Source organism: Ambystoma mexicanum, chromosome 14 (genome assembly GCF_040938575.1).
Source record: "Ambystoma mexicanum isolate Mex_15411 chromosome 14, UKY_AmexF1_1, whole genome shotgun sequence".
In the NCBI taxonomy this organism is placed as follows: Eukaryota; Metazoa; Chordata; class Amphibia; order Caudata; family Ambystomatidae; genus Ambystoma; species Ambystoma mexicanum.
Genome location: NC_090940.1, coordinates 207,002,664 through 207,018,648, shown reverse-complemented (window position 1 = coordinate 207,018,648; position 15,985 = coordinate 207,002,664). Strand labels below are relative to the sequence as shown.

Below are 15,985 nucleotides of genomic sequence, written 5' to 3'. Positions count from 1 at the left end.
TTTACGCCAGTTCGTGTGTGGCTGTCCTTTATTAGCCCTCCTTCTACCACTCTGGGAGGGGAAGGTCTGAATGAGAGTTTTGCCTTTGGCAGGAACTCTTGGTTGACCCCACCAAGGCTCCATTGTGTGTGAAGGCAGGAAGCAGAGGAGGAGTTTAACACTCCCCTGTCCTTTGTCTGCCAGAGTGCCAAAATTGATCCATTCTCGCTGCAGGGCTGGCTGTCCAGATTGCCACCCGCCCCTTACTGCTATGGTTGAGAAAGCTCCCTTGCCCCGTCACCAACCCAAGGTATCTGGTATAGTTGGGAGAGGAGTGCGGTGGGGCCCAAGTAGGGGGATGCAGTTGACTGGGTTAATCCCATAACTGGCATCTTGCATAGGCATGTGTCCAATCACCACCCCCCCCCCCGTAAGTATTGGTAGACAAAACCATCCCCCACAGGCAAATAGATCTATTCCCCTGCCCCCACCCTACCCCAACTGTAGAGTCCAATCAGGGGAGGGTGGCCAGGGGAGCTTCTATTTATATGTGCAATGTCCCAAAACTAAGGTATGGGACATACAAAATTTTGGAGATGTTAACCAACAAGAGTATTCATTGGGTAAGCCACCAAATTAGAAGGTGCATCTCAGTGATTGGGGCAGATATTTTCAAGTATAACAGAGGGTCTATGCTCAATGGCTTGAATTACTTCGTCCAGCTCGCATTTAAAGATAGGCACCTGGTTGAGGGCCTTTTGGCTATTGAAGCAATATAGTATCCCCTCCCTGCCGCCTCCCATGGAACTGTAGTTTCCCTCTTGTTAACAATAGAAGTTGCCCTGGATTTCGTCAGCAACAGAGTCATGAACTAGAGGGTAACTCACTGCACAGGGATGGGGAGATGGAGGAGGATGATTGACTGGATACTCCCCCTAGTAGCGTGGCCCTGGTCAAACCTAAAAACTAGCCAAGGTCCTGTCATGGAATGTTGCTGGGATTGATGGGCACATGAAGGATCCGGACTGGTTGGATTTTATATCCACCAGTACAATTGCCTGCATCCAGGAAACCTAGGCCCTATCTGTAATTGAGGTCCCAGGGTTTAAAGCATTCAACATCTTGGCAAAAAAGGGAACTTGGGGGAAGGCCATAGGATGGGTTATTAACCTTAATCGCTAATGATTTTGGTTGGGTGACTGACTTGAGCAAGCAGAGTAGCCCATGCCGGCAACTGGTTATTGGTAGAAGCAGGGACTGGCATACCCAGCTCGTGTTTAACCTATACAACAGGCTGTATGGTATTTGCCCCCTAGGAGCCCTGACCCTCCTGCAGGATTTGATCTTTAGCCAATGTATTCTCAACCATTGGCCGTTGCATGTTATTGTTGGGGGAGACTTTAAATCTGCAGTTTGAACCCTTAAAGGAATTGAAGGGCTTGTGGGATGAAGTTAACCAGGCATGGGATATCCCCGACCTGGTGGCAGGTTACCAGTCAAGGGCACATAAAGATGCCTTAGACTGTGCACGTATTCTCTGGGCCCGTAATGTGAGTTGCAGTGGGGATCTTCCGGCCAGGAACATCTTTTTTGGCCCCACAAGCTCTTTGAGGATAGATTTTGTCCTTATAGCGGTTGCTGATAGGGAATTGGTAGAGGAGTTCTCCATCATTGTACATAGAGACAGTGATCACAAACCATTACTTCTGGAAGTGAGATTAAAGGCATGGTCTAGTAAAAAATGTAGTAAAAATTTAGTACCATAGTACCTAGTGTTCATTACTGGGCCAAAAGTGAGGAAGCTGGGATTAAGCCCATAGTTTACCTTTGAGCATTGCCTGTTATTGAGAATATTTGTGGGGGCGGAGGAGGGGAGTGAGCAGTGGAGAGGTGCTGATTGAGTATGACAGTTTGGTTGCTAGTGTTGGTCCTTTTTTTTTTTTTTAATCAAACCAGCAAATGATGTAAGGCGAATTGCTGTGTTTGGGAATTCCTGATTTGATAAGGAGTGTTGACTGACCAAGAGGGCAGTAGTAGACAGTCTTCAGGTGGGGGTTGAATCGTGAACAAAGAATAATTACATTCCTGTAGGTTAAAGTACAAGAGTATTTATCTGTGTCAAAAAGAGGGGACACCAGAAGTGTAAGTGGGAAAATTTCAAGCGGCGGCTTTGATGAAAGACGGCAAGTCTTTTTGGGCATTGGTTGCAGGAGAAAAAAAATCTGACGTCCGTGGGGTCTGATTCTACTGAGCTTTGTGACTTGTCCATGTATCCTTGTTCCGATGAGGACAGTCCTCAGATTCCTGATGCTAATTTAATCTCGGACTCCATACATATAAATCGCCAAGCAAATGGTGCCAATGGTCCTGCATCATCTAATGGCCATGTCATGTGCCAACCTATATCTGGAGCGGACATCGGAAGGCTGCCGACAACAAGTCCGATTACCCAGAGTCTAAACCCAAAACTCACTCTGAATCAATGTAAACAACTTACACATTTTAAATTGCGAGTTCATGATTCAAAGTCAACCCAACTTGTTGTGTATAGTTGTAAGTTAAGGCTCCAGAACATCCACAGTGACGACAAAGAGCTGAATCTCAACAGAGGTAATGTGTGGAGGCTGTTTAAGTGTATTCCGCCCCTCCGTTCGATAACTTCAGATGACATTAAAATCGTTGAATAAGTCACGGAGCGGTGCTCTGACTCAGTCCTTCTTCACATTGACTGAGCGGGGGTGCGCAATTCGATTCTCAAAGCTGCAGACGACTTATTGTTTTTTAGCTTTGACATTTCCCTTGAGCCTGTGAAAGCCTAAGGAACTCGTGCCATTGATTCTGCTGACAATAAGCTGAAGGCCAGGAAGCATTCTGATGTGTCTCATGTGCAGTCTTGCGTATACTGCTTCGACCCTGAGCTGCCCTGAAAATTCAAATGCAAGTCACGTAAATCGTGATAGACTCTATGCACAGGCCTAGCCAGGATTGTGTCCTCTGGAAACGCAAAACTTCATTCGATCATGGAATACCCATGGATTTAAACACTTGTTCAACAACTTTGAGGTCTCTTTAGAACAAGTCTTTGTAATTTGCCTGCAAGAGACATGGTTGTTAGTAAAACCATCCCTCCAGGGAGTGTCTATGTCAATTTACCCTGCGGTTAAAAATGCTCAAGGGAGACCAAATGCTGGGCTATTAATAATGACTCGCATTACCCATAACTGGTCATCACCGATGTGTTCAAATCCTAATCCTTATGTACAAGGCATCACTATGCACACAATGAATTCCAATTTAGCGACGAAAAAACATCTTTTAATTGTCAAAAGCTATTGGATCCCTGCAAAAATCAGTGCAAAGGCCTTTGTCAACAGTGTATGTAAATTAATAGATGATGCATTGTTGTCATAACAATTTAACAATTATTTGTTGTGGGGATTTTAACTGTTCTTGGTTTCAATTTGATCAGTCAAGTAATTGCTACAAGCGGCGGCCATTGAGTGATGTTGTGGCCAGAGGGCAAATGTGGGCTGACGCAATGAATTCACGGGACTGCGTTCCCGTTAAATGGTGCGGTTAGTGGCGACATCCCTCCCCAGACAACTTGGCATTGTGAGCCCCACCACAGCATCATTGACTATTTTTGGGTTTCAAGGAACTTTGAGTTGAAGCTTTTAAGCCTTCAAATCCAAAATATGGCCAATAGTGATCATAAGCTCCTGAAACTTGGTTGTCTTTTAGATACCACCATTTCTGAGCATGTATATCACCTCCCACTGGAATCCAATAGTGTGGGTAATCGTCTCCGAATAAATGCCTCGCAGATCAGCCACTTGACCGATATATTTACCAGCCTATTGAATGGCGTGGATTATCCCACACTATTCACTGAGCATCAAATCGCCATTAGGGTTCAAGGTCAAAAGCATTCCCAACACAACCATGCGTTCAGTTTAATCATGCACGAGAAAAAGAAAGCTCTTCGTCGAGATCTGCGCCTTATAAAAAAACTCACCAAAGAGCAAGGTACTAGATGCTGTGAGACTCAGAAGAGCCATCTATAGGAATTGGGTAACCTCACATAAAGCCATTATCGAACAAGATTGTGCCGAGTTGATGAAGCTTATAATTACTACGAATACTCTGGATATATGGCAGATATTAAATATGGGCACAGGTGATAGTTTAGCCACACCTCAAAATACAATTTCTGGCGACAGATGGTCCAGTCACTTTTCTGGTGTTTTTGCTAGTTCACCTACCCCCTTAGAGTGTCACACAGTTGCAAGCCATGGGTCTTGGGCTGTAGAAATGCCGCTCGATGAAATTGAAGCAGCAATCAAGATTCTAAAGAACTCTCGTGCTGCCGGCCCTGACCTGATTAGCAATGTGATGCTTAAAGAGAATTTAATGGTCTGGGCCCTCTTTATTGAACGGTTATTTTCCAGATTACCTTGCAAAAATGCTCACCTGTGTCAGGGTTAACAGCCATTATTGTCCCCATTCACAAGAAAGGTAGCTGGGATCTCCCTGACAACAATCGACCCATTGCCCTTTTAGATTCAATTGGGAAGATCTTTGGTTCTCAGCTGCGACTGAAGCTTGTTCAATGGGCGCAGTTGGCTGGCATCCTTGACGTACGGCAAACCTGCTTCACAAAAGGTGTGGGTGTCGATGTCAATCTTGATTCTCACAATCCTGAAACTTGAAGCCCAGAAAGCCAGGCACAACATCTTCCTAGCATTTATCGACATGAAGCAGGCCTTCGACTGTATAAATCGAGACCTGCTCCGGAACAAATTAAGAAAGTGGAATTGTCCTTCAAACATTCTGGATCCAATAGTGGCTCTTCATTCGAACACCTCGATCCGTGTACACCTAAATAGAAGTGGTGAACTGTCCGATTCCATTCTGATGGCAAGGGGCGTAAAGCAGGGGTGTCCGCTTGCCGCGGACTTGTTCAAACTATTTTTGGCGGATTTACCGGATCATCTTGGACACGTCCACTGTTTTCCTCCAAAGATTAATCGAGTTCCAGTAAGTTGTATTGCCTATGCAGATGACCTAGTGTTGATTGATAGAACTCAAATTGGGCTTCAAAGGCTTATCAGTTCTCTACATGAGTATCTATCGATCAATGATCATTGTCTCAAGAAAAAAGGCAAAGGTGTTTAGGTGGGCTGTAGGTGGACAGTTTCTTGATACCGTTGATTCTATAAGATAATTGGGTGTGCAGTTCAACAATTCCATCTGTGAACACCAATGGGTGAAAGACTTGAAATTCAAAACCATGAGTCTTGCCATCCAAGCTGCAAAAATAAACAAGGTTATGGCAATTTTTCTCTATCCCCGGTTCTGACGTTCTACCTACAAAAGGTAGTTCCTATACTAACTTTTGGAGCCAAGGTTAGTTGGCATTTCAGCGAGCAAATCTGGAACTCCTTAGAAGGGCGTTTTTGGCGCTATGTCCTTCACTTACCACAATGTGTTTCAATGATATCCCTACGAGATGAATTGTCACTGAATTCTTTATATAGCTATGTGATTTGGAAATCAATGACATTAATGCGAAAAATGTCTGTTGAGAATCCAATGCCCGCTTATCAAATATTCAACAAAACCTATGTTGACAACAATGTTACTCTATTAGACATGTGGCGTCTCAAAGTACAAGCCTGGGTTGATGCTGCAGGAATCTCCGAGTTTGACCTGCTCATTAGACCACAACATGCAAAAAAGAAAATTTGATTCTTGGGCTTGGATCGTCAATTTAGACAAACTGGAAAAATGGTCCTCTACAAACTGGCCAGGCATTGGACAAAAAAAGTTAACATTCAGTTGCATTATCTAATGCATTCTCCATCCCGCTACCATCGTGAGCAATTCCTAAGATTTTCGATTGAACATCTTGAAATCTAAGGAAAGTCTCTGGCAACGAAAAGACAAACTGTTAAAAGGCAATCTATGTCATTTTTGCTCATTGGCAGTTGAATCATTGAAACACTTAGTTATTGAGTGTGAGAAAACCAGTGCCTTACGTTCTGTACACCTTAGTCAATTTGCCCCTCTTGATGATGATATGACAGTTTGGTGGCATAAGATCCGGTACAAATGTAAAACATGTTGGTGCAATTGTGAACTATTTAGATGCACTTTTGAAATGTCCGCTTGAGCAGTGATCCCCATGCTTCTCTTGTCTGTGTTCTGGAAGAAACGAATTGGGAAAAGAATTGATACTTTTCATGCCCTGTACAAACTGGTTGATGTCTTTCTCTTGTTTTTGTGCATCTATCTCCTTTCCCTTCTGTGCAGGGCTGTTGGTTTTCTAAGAGCTTTTTGAGTTGGGTTAATGGAATTGAAACAAAAGTTTTTTTATGCATGTTAAAACTGCAAATTTTTCAATAAAATAAAACATTCCGATAATGGAATTCATTGTTTTAATACACCCCACTACCCCCCCTCCAAGGACTGGTTTGATCATTTACGTGGGCTATATGAGGACACGGAGGAGGGAGAAGGTGTAGACATCAATGGTGCAGAGTTGTCTGAACATGTATGTCCTCTAATGATTATTACACTCCAGGAGGTTGGAACGAAGTGCAATATTGAGCTCTAAATCCCAGAAAGTGCCTGGTCAGGATAGGATCCCTGCTGAGTTGTTAAAGGATGAGCCAGATGTTTGGTCACCTGTTCTGACCACACTCTTCCAATCTATTGTTGTCATGATCCATGCCCTTGACCCCCTTGGGTATAACAGCCCCCTGGCAGCAGTGGGGCTAAAGCCCTTCACACTGGCCCCAAGGGCCTTAAAACTCCAACAGAAACGTACACGGAGTCTGTCCTGGCGCCTTTGGCACCAGGCTCATTATCAGGAATAAAGCAATGCCAGTTTTGGACCTTAATCCAACATGGAGGCCTATCACACAGCTCAGTTCTTTACAACCAAGCCATGCGGTCTAGTGTTTTGGGTGTGGCTGGGCCTGGAACTACTTTAAATAGCCCAGGTAAACCACACCCAAACAGCAGAACACACTTCACATTATTCTGCACTCCTGCAGCGTAACGTTCACTGTGTCCAGCTCCTGCTCAAATGCTTCTCTGGCGGCCCGATCCTGAAGCCATTAATAACCTGGAAGAACAAGAACAGCATTAGCAAGCAAGAACACTTACCTGTGAAGTAACCGGTCTTGAATCCATCCTGCGCTTCGCTTACCTCGCCCATCTCCGGAGTTCGCTGCAACCTGCAAAGGTAAAGAAACAAGGACAGCATTAATAACAATTCTTACCTGGGCAAGCAGCAAGTCCTGGCAACACCCTGCGCTTCTCTTACCTCACCCATCTCTGGGTTTCACCGCAACCTGCAAGGGAGAAGTAACAAGGTCAGCATTAACAAAGCACTTACCTGGGCAAGCAGCTCTTCAATCTCTCATCACTCCGGAACATCACTGCAACCTGTACAAAGAGAAGAGAACACAGGTTAGCAATTAACACCAATAAACAGTACAGCGCTCCGCGCATCAATAACTCACCGTGTTCTTCGCCATCGGCGCGGCAACTCCGGAATCGCAACCATCCCTTTAAAAACAAAAAGACATTGTTAGGGAACAGCGTAGTGGAGCAAGACGCAGAGAAGACAGAGAAAACAGAGGGAAAGAAAGACAGAATAAAGACGGAAAAGACATTATAACTCACCTGGAAGACAGCAAGCAGAGTCGGAGTCACAGCCGGTCTGGACCCGACATAAGGGCACATCGGCCAGTGAAGCAACTAGGTCCACGGAACGCCCGCACCAACCACGCGCCCCTGCACAGAGACGCAGGACGGAGAGTTCAACGCACAAAAACCTAAGGTGAGCAATAACCCCAAGGGAGGGAATTTAGACCAGAGGGAGGTGGGAGTCCACCCATCACAGAAACAGTATCTTAACCCTCCATTCTCCTGTTATAGGCGCTACCCAACGTCTGGCACATAACCAAGCAGAGAGGGGTCCGGGATAGCGCTTGGACCTCCATCCAGTATCGTGTGGTGCCCCCATGGATACGCTCACCTGGTATCCACGGGGACGCCACCCAGCCGGGCTGGCTGCTCGCTGGTATACTTCAGTGGTTTCCAGATGTCTGCGGGGAAGGTTCCACCTGAAAATACAGGAGGGTTGTGTTCAAGACTGGCCGATCGAGGCAAGTATCCTCCCTCCACCCCGTATGATTTCAGCCCCTTTGGGCCCTCTCCTCACCTTGTTGTAGAATTAGGCGTGCTCTCCGTCCTTGCTGTTTTTTCGTATAGTTGTTATTCCTGCATGACTTTTTGTTTAGTAATGTCTCTTTTCTCCCATAGATATGCAGAGCTTCAGCGTGGCGAACTGACTTTGTTGAGCCTCGCCGGTCAATGATGGCGTGTAATGAGAGCTGTGATGCGGTAAGTAAGCGCTATGCGCAGCACTGCGATGTCTTGCCTTTGCTAACCTGTTTTCCTTCTTTTTTCATAGGTCGCAGTGTTCTCCCAGCGTGTGTGGAATTTCCGGAGCAATGCCAGCCGAGAGGCGACCAGCCAGGTAAGCCTTTTGAGCAGTTCGTTGTTTTACAATGTCTCTAATGCCTTCTTTAATGTTGTCTTTACCTTCCTCTTTCAGGTCTTTCGGTCCGGGAGGCGTGCGGATCCGAGGAAGCTGTTTAAAGGAGCTGGGAGTGGATAAAGATGAAGATTGCAGGTAATATGCTGCTGCTAACAGTGTTCCTTTGGTCTCCTTGCAGGTTCTGCTTCTCCGAGGCTCGTGGGTATAGCTGGACACAGTGAGCGTCACGTTGCAGACTGCAAAGTAACGCGAAGCGGGTTGTCTTGTTCGGGTGTGGTTTAAATAGCCCCAACAAAGTAGTCCAGGTAAAATAGTCCCTAGGCCACCACACCCAAAACACTATACCGCATAGTTTGGTTCCTAGGAGCCAAGCTACGTGGATGCTGACATGTTGGCTGAAAGCCTCAATAAAGTAGTTCCCTGAACACATGTCTTTCACAGTGTATGAGCCCGGTGCCATAGGCGCCAGGAATGGCCCCAAGAGGACTTTTGAAGTGGATGCCAGGCCTTAGAGACCAGAGTTCCGATCCCACCTGGCCAATGGGCTTGCCAGTGGGGATTCGGGACGAGGGTCGGGACAATACCAGGTGAGCATAACAATTGTACAACTTAATAAAGTTCCCGATTCCTGGAGAACTGCTGAAATAGTGCCGGTATGCAAGAAAGGGGGCTGGGAGGCCTGTAATTACCAGGCATCTATCTCGCTGCGCGATGTTACCAGAATTTGTTTTCCTAAAGTGGTTCTAAACCAGATGCTGGACTGAATTCACGGAATCTCATTTCTCATCTCCAGTTGGGGTTTCAAACTGGGATCAGTACAATAGATCAATTATTTCAATCGTCACTGATTTGATAGTATACAGTGTTGAATGGGATGAAAGTGTATGCATTTTATTTTACCTCCATACCGCTTTTGATTTGGTAACCAAAAGATCAATTGTGGCGGGTCTTATCGGAGCGGGTGTACCAGTACAGTTGGTTAGAATAATAACAGAACTGTACACAAGCAACTCTGCCGTGGTAAGATGGGGCCTTAGAGGTTAAACCACAAGTAAATTTAGGATGTACAGGGGTGCGAGACAGGTCTGTGTCCTTGCTCCACTCCTGTTCTCCCTTTACATCAATGAAGTAATCATAGAGCTGCTGATGAGGTGCCAAGTTGATGGGTTTGATCCTCCAAAATTGGGCTGCGATGTGTACCCGGCGCAGTTGTTTGCTGATGATGCAGTCTTGCTAGCTACATCTCCAATGGGGATCATGCTATCTTTGGAGTGTTTTATCAATCAATGCACGGCACTAGGGTTGACTCGAAACATATGTAAGACAAAGGTTTTGGTCTTCAGGCCAAGGTGATCCAGGTATTGTGCAATCTCCCTGAAGGTCGACGGTTCATACCTTGAACAGGTCTGCTATTATGACTTTCGGGGTTAGATTTACCAACATTGGGAAATGTCTTGTCCAGTTAGACAAAGCACAGGTTATCCTGGGGAGAAATAGTGGTTGAGGAATTTCTTTTTGGATCATGGCTAAAGGGCTGTGTCCCCTGCGATCAGCATCTACCGAACGCAGTCAGTTTCTGCAGCCCTCTATGGTGCTGAGCTATGGACTTTTGAAGCTCCCGTGAGGTTTTCCAAATGCACCTCTGTTGATGTAATGGGACCTTGAGACAATAGTCTCATGGGTAGGTTGGAAACAGTTTTTTTACTGGATCCGGTTATGGGTGGTCCCGGAGCTTGTAAAGTTTTTGAGGCCTTCCTTAATCTATTAAACTAACCTGGAGGCTCTTCATTCCCCTGGGTGGTCCATTGTAAAGGGGCAGTTGGAAGCACTGGCCTTTGCTAGTATGTGGCAGAGTCCTGCGGACCCATTACCAAGAACTAAGGAAAAGGTGAAATCCACTGTTAAACAACTTTGGATACGTCACTTATTAGCAATTGTTCGAGGTTGAAGAATGGGCCTATTTTCTGTATTTGAAAGTGGCACAAGCTACAGAAGACTATTTCAGAACATGTACTCTCAGGATGGCAAAATGTACCTGTGGCTGGGAAACATGGAACTCAATTAGGTTTGCTTTGTGGTGCATGTAGCGAGTGTGACTCACTTGTTTTTTTTGTGATGCATACAAAGATTTGAGAGGAGCGTATTTAATGCCACTCATTAAAAAAGCCGGTGTTACCCATGTCATGGATGCCATTATACTGTGCAAATCTACTGTACTGATTAATGATGTATACTTTGTGGTAAAATGTATATATTGAGCTTGGTTAAGTGGGAATTTTTTGACCTGCTTGGTTTCTTTTATTTCTTTTTATTAAGCTTTTATGTGCCTCTTTTTTAATATAAATTGGATGTTCTGTATTGCATTCGTTTATTTTGTGCTGATGGCTTAATGCTGAATAAAACATATGACTGACTGATCGCTCACATCCTCCTCATAAGATAAGCTGCTCTGCCCTTCTACCAAATCCTTTGGGGAGTACAGGCTTATACGAAGAGCTGGGGAGCTGTATACCAAGGGATAGTTCTATAGAGTCTTGCCTCCAAGTGGACTTTAGGAAAACTGCCCCAACACCATAAGGTTGCAAAAACCCGAAAGGCGATTACTGGCTTGGTGGAGCCAGGAAGCTCGCCATCAAAGAAAGTAGAAGCTGCGTTGAAGAAAGGACACGCTGCCGGAACGTCAGGAGCCGGCGAGGGACCCCTGAGCATTCAAAGGTGATTGCGAGCAACACGTTTCTTACCAGAGCCCAGCGCGAAGCAGACGTGTGGAAGGAAACTCACGAGAGCAGAAGAAACCTGGAGGAAGCTGGCGCGAGAAGAAAATCGATAGAAGCTTCTCAGGGTGACTGCGGGAGAACTCTGCAACTCTGGCGAGTCTGCCCAGTGGCAGTGGGGACCCCGGAGCATATTGGCAGCCATACCGAAGTAAATGTACTAGCAACCGAGAGAGAAAGAACGAATTAATGAAACACATGAATATGCAAATACAGCAGCAGCCCGTAACGGATAATACACACGAAGGACATTGTGAGAGACAAAGTACATGTGCAACTTTGGAGAAGGGCAAAGAGCCTGTGTGATAACGAGTGCGAGTGTACAGGAAGCCGTGGCAGGAGAGCAGGCAGTCACACCAGGCAATAACAACTGAGATAAAGAGGTCCTGAGGAGGAAGATCCGGACTAGAAAAGGAATTGTATGAACCAAGAACGAAAGCATACCAGGTGTGCAAAAATCAAACAGGTTTATATGTCAACATTGTTATGGGCCACAAGAGGCATAAAGGAACTGTTATATGTGAAACTTCAAACACCAAAGAGGAATTTGGGGAAAGGGAACCAACGTCTGGAGCAGAGACTCCTTATCCTCAAAGAACCTTTGTGTTGGAAACCTTTATTTTTATTTTGTGAACACTTTTCAAAACCTCCCAAAGGTGAAGACATTTCCCTTTTCAGTTTAGAGTTTAGTTTTAGTGTTAGGGAGAACTCTCAGAAATGTGGCAATTGAGACCCCCAGCCACTTTGCTGGATTTTTAGGACTTGTTTTTTTTTTACCTGGAGAGGGCGAGCCCTTTTTTCCCCACTCATGTATTTTAATGTGATTTATTTTGGTTGTGGAGTCTGACAAACTCCATAGGCATCATCTTTTACATTGTGTCACATAGCACCTTTAGTGCAGTGACACAGGGAAGTCTCTTAGATTTCCCCAGGTTTAAATACTTTCTCTGGGATAAACTACTGTTTCCCAGAGCAGTAAAGTGAAATTGACTTTACTTACATGTGTAATTTTCTAGAGCCAGCACACTATCTTACAATAGGGTGCTGGAGGGGTTACCTAGTATCCCCTTTGTTTAGCTTCTCAGGTAAGCTTTTTATGTTACCCTCTACTCACTGAATGGCTGGTGGCAGTGGTTTCATTTTTACTACCGTGGTGTGCATTTACCACGGGCTGCGTTCGCAGCTGCAGTAAATTACCCAAGGGTGCCATTTTTATCAAAATGACCCCGTTCTTTTTTCGCCATTCCTTTGTGGAAAGGTCGTTCTTGAGATTCACTATGCGCACCAAACCGGGTTTGGTCCCTTTGTTCATTTTGCCTTTAGCAGGATTCACGAGTGAAGCACGCCTCTGGCTCCAGGGTGTCTGGGGTAGGCAGGAAGTGAGGGAGGTGCCCGAAACTCCCTGTGCTTAGTCTCATAGGAGACCCAAATGCACTCCGCGATGATTGGCTGGCTGACTGTCCGGCAAGGACAGCCACCCTGCTGGGTGATTGACAGCTAGGCTGGAATGAAAGGGAGAGAACTGCATAAAAGGCGAGTCTTTCGGCTTGGAAGGCATAGTCGACCACTGAACGAAGGAACCGAAGAAGAACTTGAAGAGGACGCCTGCTACAACTCCTGGAACGTTGGTTTGCCCGGAGAAGCCCTGCTGCAGTGCCAAAACACCAAGATCGCATCAACGGAGAAGCCCCTGCAAGGACGGGTTCTCCCCTTGAGTTGGTGGAACCAAACACCACCAAATTAAGCCACTTGGACATCCATCTCGGAGCTGGTTGAATTGCCACAGAGTTGCTGCTGGAAACTGTAGAGCCAGGGAGAGGAATACCAGTTGCTTTTAAGTTGGCCAAGAGCTCCAGGAAGATCCTCCGCACTCCCAGGAAGCAGGACTGACCGAGCCTGCGCCCCCCTCAGAGTGTGGGACGCAAGAAGCAAGGAAAGTAAATTTCGACAGCCAGGAACCATGGTGTTGCTATTTGCGGTAGACGCGAGGAGCCGAAACACTGAACAGCCACTGAAAGTGAAATTTGCCGGTTGCAAGTTTTGACCGTCCCAGTGCAGGAGTACCCCGACGTCCTCCCTCTTGTCCCCACAACTGAGGCCCAGGAACAGTGTGATCTGCAGAGCTGCACAGGAACAGGCGTCATCTGCTGCATCTTTTCCTCATTTTAAAAGGTACTGTACAAAGTCTAAGATAATTTACCTCTTGCTGTAGAGTTGCTTGCATCTTCTACTACTCACAAGTCTAACAGCTTGTCACCCTACATTGATTCATCTTTCTTCAAAGACTTCTGAAACATTGTGCAAAGACTTATCTACCCATCTTCAAAGAAGTGGTTCAGCCCATATAGACTCTTGCCCATTGACTTTGGTTTAGCCTCGACTGAATGTCTCTTATTGGGGGATCTGAAAGTATTTGCCTGCTTAAAAAATATTTGTGGTATCTTGTTTGCTCTAATAATCTTTCCCTTTTTACTTGCTCTTCACTAATTCTTAATGCCAACAGTAATACATGAATATCAACAGCACCCTAGCAATTGAAGTCACCGGAGGGTGCAAGCCTGTGCTGTAAGCCATCCCAAATAGGTATTTACTGATTCTGAACTAAGAGGTTGTGTAATTTTGAAGTATATTTGTGTGCTGTTTTCCAGTGCTCCTTTCTGAAGAAGGCTTATATTAACTGAATGGTAAATAAATTAATAATTGTTTTATCAAGAAACCCTGTGTGTAAGTGTCTGCTTGAATACTTGTCACTGTGAACCTCTGTGTAACTCCCCTACAGCTGACATTGACCCCTCTTGAGATAAGCCTGGCAACTCGTCCACACTACCAACCTGTGTAGTACAGACTTGTACCAAAGGTTGGGTTACTAGTGCCAGAAGGTCAGGGCTGTTGTAGTGCACCCTAAGGGTACTGCATACAATCTTTCCTAACAAGTGTGAGGGTCAGAATATTACCTTGGACACAGGACAGTATTGTTTCGGACAGTCTGACACCCCCAGATCCTTAGTTTTTGTTTAGGTAGGGAAATTCCTCTTAGAGCAGGGTCAGAAAGGCATTTTCCCTACCCCTTTTCTTTTCATAAAAGTCTTTAAACAAGAACATGGCAAATTTGTGTCAGAGTTTCATTCCTGACTCCTCAGAGTTCTCTTTAACGAGAGCAGCACATAGTAAATGTATAATCATAGTTGATCTTGTCTGATGTATAACTTGATAAACTCCTGGTAAAGGGTGAAACACCGGGCGCTTGCCTTCCCCCCTCCTTGCATCCTCTTCCCACCACTGGCTGCAAAAAATAATTGGAAATACAAATGAAGGGTTTTCATTTTTAATCCTTTGCAGTCCCTGCCATTCTTTCCACTTTGCGATACATAGAAGGTAAAAGTATGATAATGTAATGTACTGTGATGTAATATAAGTTCTTATACAGCACCCTTCTGCCATTTATGTTCGCCTTGGTGCACCTGGGTATGTAAAATAAGAGGGAGGTGGCCGTTTGCAGGATAGCTGGAGAGGCAGTTGTGAAACCTTTGGTATTAATGGGTTTAAACCCAAAGTACTTAGGAGAATTTTGCAGTTTTGTCAATGTAGTTTAAAATTCATGGAATGTTAGAGGCTAATGTGGCAAGAGAGGATGTTATGCCATCCAGCAACGGTTCTGAAAATCTTTCATGAATGGGTAGTTACATTTTATTTATTAGTAACTTCATAATGCTAAATTTTAGGTTCACTGGCATGTACAGAATAATTTGTAATAAGTCATACCTCCAACACGTCAGATGTTATAAGCTCAGTCACTCTGTCTTTTGACTCCTTGAATTCTTCTCGAGCTGAAGCCATAACAGTCTTTCGGTTTGTTCGGTACGTCAGCTGTAAGATGTAAATATCAGATTAGTGTTCATGTAAATACTCTATGCACCATTTTGAAAATATAGCAATAGGACAATGTCCATCAGCCATAACACAAACTACTTAGCGTCTATGTTTGTAATCTTGAAGGAATTTCAATACCAGACACATTGAAACTCTTGTACCCCAAACATTTTTTTTTCTTTTTATTCCAAAGCTAGAAGGAATATAAACACGAGTCAATTCTTGCTTTCAACTACTGGAGCTGGCTCCTGATATGCTTAATTTCTCCAATGCTATTCCTTTTCCACAATCATGTTTGAAATCTCTCATGCTTTACAGACTTTCAGATGTGTTAAACTCTCCCTCATGCATCAGTTAGTGTCAAAGGGAACTAAAAAATAAATATTTGTGCAGTACTAAACTCTAAATTGATCACAGACAGGCAATGGTGAAATAGCTATTAACTGGGGTGTGCAGTGTTTTAGGTATTGCCATTAGCTGAACACTGCAACCAACATTAATTTTTACCGATAAGAGGAAACTACTGCATTAGAGTACAGATAGGGAGAAATGGCATATGAGCGACACACAGCTTGTAGGGGTTTGGTCATTTGCCCACCCATTTACTGCCAATGGCCATGCTAATCCCTATGGCCATTCCAACCTAGTTTCTGCCCCTCCCAGCCAAAACACCTCCTCATGGGAACTCTTTGAGCTCGCTTTAATCAATTCTTACCATCAAACTTTGTGCTCGAAGTGCCTGACAGTGAAGCAGTCTTCTAAAACATAATGGATTAATTGGAGTTGTAAA

General features: G+C 44.8%; 1 protein-coding gene across 1 annotated transcript in view; it reads right to left on the bottom strand.

Annotated features, from left to right (window-relative positions):
* Nucleotides 1-15,985, bottom strand: part of SNAPC1 (small nuclear RNA activating complex polypeptide 1) — a 438,004-nt gene that overhangs the window by 267,447 nt on the left and 154,572 nt on the right. Inside the window, exon 4 of the mRNA XM_069638930.1 lies at nucleotides 15,088-15,192. Within this exon, the coding sequence (XP_069495031.1) occupies nucleotides 15,088-15,192 (105 nt within the window). The remainder of the gene's footprint in view (nucleotides 1-15,087; nucleotides 15,193-15,985) is intronic.